Source organism: Alosa alosa, chromosome 11, assembly GCF_017589495.1.
Source record: "Alosa alosa isolate M-15738 ecotype Scorff River chromosome 11, AALO_Geno_1.1, whole genome shotgun sequence".
In the NCBI taxonomy this organism is placed as follows: Eukaryota; Metazoa; Chordata; class Actinopteri; order Clupeiformes; family Clupeidae; genus Alosa; species Alosa alosa.
This window is the reverse complement of record NC_063199.1, coordinates 1,849,694-1,855,693: the sequence shown is the minus strand read 5'-3', so window position 1 is coordinate 1,855,693 and position 6,000 is coordinate 1,849,694. Positions and strand designations below refer to the sequence as shown.

At 46.0% G+C, this 6,000-nt stretch overlaps 1 protein-coding gene across 4 annotated transcripts in view; it reads left to right on the top strand.

Moving 5' to 3' along the window:
- The first annotated feature begins 243 nt into the window (after window positions 1–243).
- The window catches only part of snx1a (sorting nexin 1a), a 94,593-nt gene continuing 88,836 nt past the window's right edge, over window positions 244–6,000 (top strand). For all 4 annotated transcript variants that reach the window (XM_048256496.1, XM_048256497.1, XM_048256498.1 and 1 more), the window contains exon 1: window positions 244–358. In XM_048256496.1, the coding sequence (XP_048112453.1) occupies window positions 245–358 (114 nt within the window). In that variant the 5' untranslated portion in view covers window position 244. The remainder of the gene's footprint in view (window positions 359–6,000) is intronic.

Here is a 6,000-nt window from a genome sequence, read left to right as displayed (position 1 = left end):
TGTAGGTGCTTGATTGTACATATGTGGCAAGGAATCTGATGAAACCCATGAATACTTTTACTTGCTCAGAGAGGGAGAGAGAGAGAGAGAGAGAGAGAGAGAGAGAGAGAAGCATGATTTTAGTCATAATCGAGCAGCCCCAGACCTGTTGAATGTATCACAACAAAGCCTGCCCCCTGGTGTAAAATGATACTCGGTTCCACGTTTGCGCTGCCCTCGAGCCAATGATGAATCAATCCTCAAGATGGCGACCAGTTCTGAACGCACACCTCCGCCTTTTCCTGAATCAGAGGACATGGATTTAGATACAGAAATGAGAGACGAGGAGAGCAACGAAAACGAATGTGTTGTGGCAAGTGTGAGTAACTTCAGAAATTTCGTTCCTCAGAAACTTTATTGTGAGGCGACACAATAGCTCAAATATCTCAGCCTTGGCTACTTGCGAGATAGGAAGTGATTGGTAGCCTAAAAACTGCCTGGCAGGCCAGTCCACTAACTCCTACGCCTATGAAACGAATGTTGTTTTTTTGTGCCACAACAACGATTTATGGCCACATCGCAACATTTATTGTCAAGTCCGCAGTTGACAATTATTTAAAATACTTTGAGACCAACAGAAAATATCACTATTGGCCTGAGAAGAAAGTTGAGTAAACAAACAAACTTTTCTAGTGATAATGGAAACTAACAAGCCACCAATACAAAAGTTGCTAGTTGTTTAGGTTGTTTTCAGAGTTGTTTTCAGAGCCGATAAATGCGCACATCTTAGTCTAATGGTGTACGGAACAGTTGCCAAATGTTTAATGACTTCCTTTGACAATGACAAAAATAAATAAATAAATAATAAAGGTGCCAAGATTAGGCTGGATACTCTCTGTTCTATCAGCTTGGATTTTATGATTATGTGTTGGCTGTGCGGTTTAGTCCCGCACTTACAGAAGCAAATTAATTAAAAGACTTAGGCTAATGTCCCAGTCCAAGACTGAAAAAAAGCTTCAATGGAAATCTAAGTATTCACACACACAGGAGGTATTTTGCAAACTAGACTAGAAGTCCAAAGTATTACACTAGAAGTCCATAGTAGGCTATTTAGTCCATGGGCCAGATGAGATGTCGGTACCACTCAAGGTGGAAAAGGTTGCTAATAGTTTTTGAAAAGATACATGTCTGTAGTTAACATTTTTGTATGATAACCCTTCTGGAGTCACAGCTAAATTAGTGTTATCAACGGTTACCCTCCCCTGTTGAAAAAACACATTTTTGACGCAGGTGCCTATCTTACTATTGGCCTTTGTTAAAGACATATAGCATATTTGATTTTATTATGTTACCCTTTTAAAGCAACACCAAAGAGTTTTTTGTACCTTAAAATATTGTTTCCAAAATCGTTTCATCAATCGTGGTTCATCAACTCGTAACAGGGTGAACGGCACTTCTCTTTCTGCATTCTCTTTGCGACCCTCTATCGGCTATAGAGCTGCACAGTCCCGCCCACAGCCAAAATGTGGTTAGGTGCCGGATGTAAGATTCCCATTAATTTGTCCCATTGACGTTTGGAAAAATCCGTATCTAAAGAGTTTTACAGCATGTCTTAGGCTAACCAGCTACGGCATAACTCATAAGCATACAACATATAATTTCGAGTGAAAAAACGAAGAAAATCCAAAAAAAGTCAAAGGTACAAGACTGTGTACATATTTTCATTTCTGAGCGAAGGAACTACTCATCCCATAAACCACCGCGCCTCACTGAATTTAATATAGCTGCACAGTCCCGCCCACAGCCGATGCCGGATGTAAAAATTCAATGCAATTTCTCCATTGACAATTGCGGTATAAGCCATAAAAACATAACCGCACGTGGTAGACTTAAAACCAGCTACGGATGTACTAAGCGATTGTATATGCTCCTATAGACACCAAGAGTTCATGGAGCACTAACATTGTTTTGAGATAAATGCCTTTTATTCGTGATCTCTTTGATAAGTACTTAATTACCCACAATCCTGAACAATCCCACAGTGATGCCTCTGATTGGTGGAGGGGTTGAGACCAGACCAGGGTCAAACCAGAAACCAAATCTGATCAGGCCAATGAGGGGCTATCAGAATCACTTCGTGCCCGCCTTCGGGGGGAAAGCATACAGCAAGGCCTTCAGCCATTCGTGTGCCAGAGCATCCACTCCCAGCAGAGCATCGCCCTCGGTCAGGGAAAACCACTTCAAACAGTGTATTGACATGAGTTTTCCCGAAGCACTGCCATACCCCCTCCACCACCTGTGGGTGAAGACGCCACTCCCAGTGTGATAGGGTAGCCTGGTCCTACAAACTCTCGTACATATTTCATAATGTACATAGAGTCTGGCCACTTTCCATTGCCAAGCGTTAACATCCTTGAATGTGGGTACTTTGTTGAAGTTTAAAACTATTGGATCTGCCCAGAGCCACTCTGCCATAATCGCTAACGTTTGGTCATAACGTCATGCTCAAACTAGTGCACAACCTCAACGTCATCATTCTCAGCTACTCCCTCCTACTCCCTACCGTAGACTCAAATGACTTACTGAAGGGAAATGAAAATTGAGCGGAAGTACATAGGAGGGCGGAGCCAGGCTAGTGATTGGGGGCCCCTCGTGAGCATATCTGCCACCTTGTTCTGTTCTCCCAGGACTTGAACTGTGTGGACTGAGAGGAGATGACACCTCGCCCATAACAGCAACCTTTTTGTCAGACCGCATAGCTGTGGGGAGCGAATGTCACCTTGGCGATTGATATAGGCTACCGTCGCCGTATTGTCTGACCTCACCAATACATCACGCCCTGCGATTAGCTGGGGAAAATGCTTGAGCGCTACATGCACCGTTAAGTTCCAGCGCATTTATGTGAGGCCGCTGCAGCTGCTCGCTCCATGTCATGGACCAGAAACCACTGAAATGACATCACTGCCGCAAGGAAAGGAAACACAACCTTCTCACTTTTGAAAATTTTATCAATTTTAGTACACTAAGATTCTTTTTTAAATGTCTAAATAATCACGTGTCAAGACTGTTTTCTGCATCAGGCGTCAGAGCTCTCACAGAGTGATCACACGAGCCTCCACCTGTGGTGATTGTCTGGTCCCTAGATGCAAGATTTCTTTCTGCCAGTCTGCTCTCTCTGTAAAGGACTCAAACAGTGGCTAAAGTCTAAACAACAGTGCTCACATGAATAGTCCTTAACTGGTTGATTGCTTGCTCAGATTGCCTCAGCTCTGTATCCTATTTATGTTCCTTACATTGAAAATTGCTTGTATTTCTTTGATTTCTTTTTGCCTTTGATTTGTTGTTGTTTTTTTTTCTATATTTGTCTGGTTCTTCCTCTTTCCTTTCTTGATATTTTAATTGTTCTATTTTTTCAAAAGCCACCTATGGACAAGTGTTGTGAATTAGCACCTGTGCTAAAACACTCAAACAATGCATCCGGTTTGTCCAATGTAATTGCTATGTCCATATGAAATAAACATTATTATTATTATTATTAATAATAATAATAATAATAATAATAATGTCCCTCGGACTGCTCACCCCTCGCACACCGCTCCCCAACCAAGGAGGGAGGCATCCGTTCTCACTACATGCCTGCGAGCTACCCTCCCCAACGGAGAGGTTCTCGGGGGCACACCAATAGGCGAGAGCCCACCCACTCGAACACGTTTGTTCCTTCCCTGATAGGGTGTGCATAGAACGCTGCAAACCATGCTTGGAGATCTCGCATGTGCAAAAGGCTAAGGGGAACTGCATGAGAGGCCGCTGCCAGCAGCAGCAACTGTTGATGCAGCTTCGGAGGCCTGCCTGACGCATTGGAGATAAACCATCATGCTCTCTGAATTGAGTTCCAGCCCCAGATAAAGGATCGTCTGCGTGGGCGTGAACTGGCTCTTTGCCCAGTTCACCTGGGGCCTCATTACAGAAACCTCCTAACCCTAATCTTATCTCAGTTTAGGATGGCGTTTAGGATTTTTGGTATTACAGAAGCATGTTTCCTAACTGCATTTAGGAAAAAGGCCTATCTTAACTTAAGATAGGAATTTGGCCATTACAGAACCATCCAAACTCAAGAATGTCCTAACTTAGGAATCCTAACTTAGGATGGCGCATACCCTGTCCTAAATTCAAAATAACTGCCAAAACTGACTGCAACAGTCTAATTGTTGAGTTCTGGAAACCTAAATGCCGTAGATGGTCCAGCATCTTGGCTGCATGCAGCTCCAGGAGGGTCCTGGAGCCTGCCAGCAGACCCCAGTCATGGAGGTAATTTAATATGCGAATACCCCGTCTCCTGAGAGGGGCTAACGCTTCCTGAACAAATTGGTGAGAGTGCGGGGTGATAGCCCGCATAAGCCCGAAGCATAAGACAGAGAACTCCCAAACTCTGCCCTCGAACGCAAAGCGCATATACTTCCTATGCCGAGAGTGAATCGGAACATGGAAATATGCATCCTTTAGGTCTATTGTGGCCATCCAATCCCCCTGCTGCACGCTCTACAATGCACTGCAGCGTCAGCATTTTGAACACAATTTGTAATAAATATGCGTTCAGAGGCCGGAGGTTCAGGATGGGCCGAAGACTGCCATCTTTTTTGGGGACCAAAAAATACTGCACAAGGAAGGGCCCCTAGCACATTCAGCGGGGGGCTCGCCTTCCTCCCAAGACGGCCACAACCATCAACTGGCCTGGGGCTGACCAGCGGGACCAAGGTGAAACGCAGAGCACTCCCTGCTCCTCTTCCAGCCACGCATCGGCTGCCCGCCCTGCTGCGGGAAACTTTTCCTCTGGGGCTGACCGGCCGATCTTGGCTGCTGCTGCGGGTGCTGCCTGCACCTCTGTCTCTGCTGATGTACCGGCATCGGAGCTAGTGGAGGGAGTGGGACGGGAGATCGCTTCCTGCCGGGGCCCTGTGCAGGGCAGAGAAAGGCTTGAAGCCCTGGACGGGTGATCGCGCTGAATAGGGTTTCCCCCAAGAGCGCATCGTTCCCTACACTCTCCTCCAGGTTCTGCTCCAGCGAGGGTCATCATTGTGAGACCCCAGAGAGCTGCCTGGATAGGCCGCAGCAAAATCTCCAGCGAGGGTCTCAGCAGCCAGCCCGACCGGCAAATTCGCCTCCCCCTGCTCGACCAGCAGCCGCTCAGGAAGCACGAACGCCTCCCCGAGAGAGGCGGGCTGGGAGGGGGGGCGTTGGCTTCCATCTCCTCAAGCAAGCGAGCCCAGAAGAGGACAGCCTTCAGCCCCAGCCTCTCGCAGCAGAATTGTGGGACCGCCAACTCTGTCCGGGCATGAGATATACCCAGACAGCTTATGCAAATGGGTTGTGCGTCCAGGGCGGGGATGGACTCCCCACACCCTTGGACACACCGCTTCATTTAGGTGGCCTAGGACATACTTGCTTTTTTGTGATTTTTTTCATAGAAAATGTTTATTCTTCCGTCTTCCGTCAGTTGTTTCAGATCCTATTCTTCCGTTCTCAGACCAGTGGTAATAGACATCGCTAAAGAATGAATAATAGAACCAATAGAAACTTAACAGGACCTATTAGAAGACCTCAGTGGTGAACACGTGATCGAGGAGTGTATTCTCATTAATTAACGCTGAGTAGTTTGACTGATAGAGAACCATTAATTTTCATGTGAAGCACCAGGGTCAGTGTTTGTGGCCCTGCCCTGAGGCTTTTTAGGTTTCAGGTTTGACCCTGGTCTGGTCTCAACCCCTCATGGTCAAGAAGTTATGTTGAAGCACCAGTTTTGGCCTCACACAAACAAGCATACATTTGTCACTCTCTGAAGCTCAGGCAACAGATGCAGATCAGAAGTGGTCAGACAGTACTGACAGGACCAGCAATAGCAAAATAAACTACAAAATCACAAAGCCCAGAAGATGGTTGAGTATAAATTAAAGTCCAATAGCACAGGAAACCTCAGAGGTTGGCAAAACTACCTTTCTTCGAAAAAACTCCATGCCTGATATA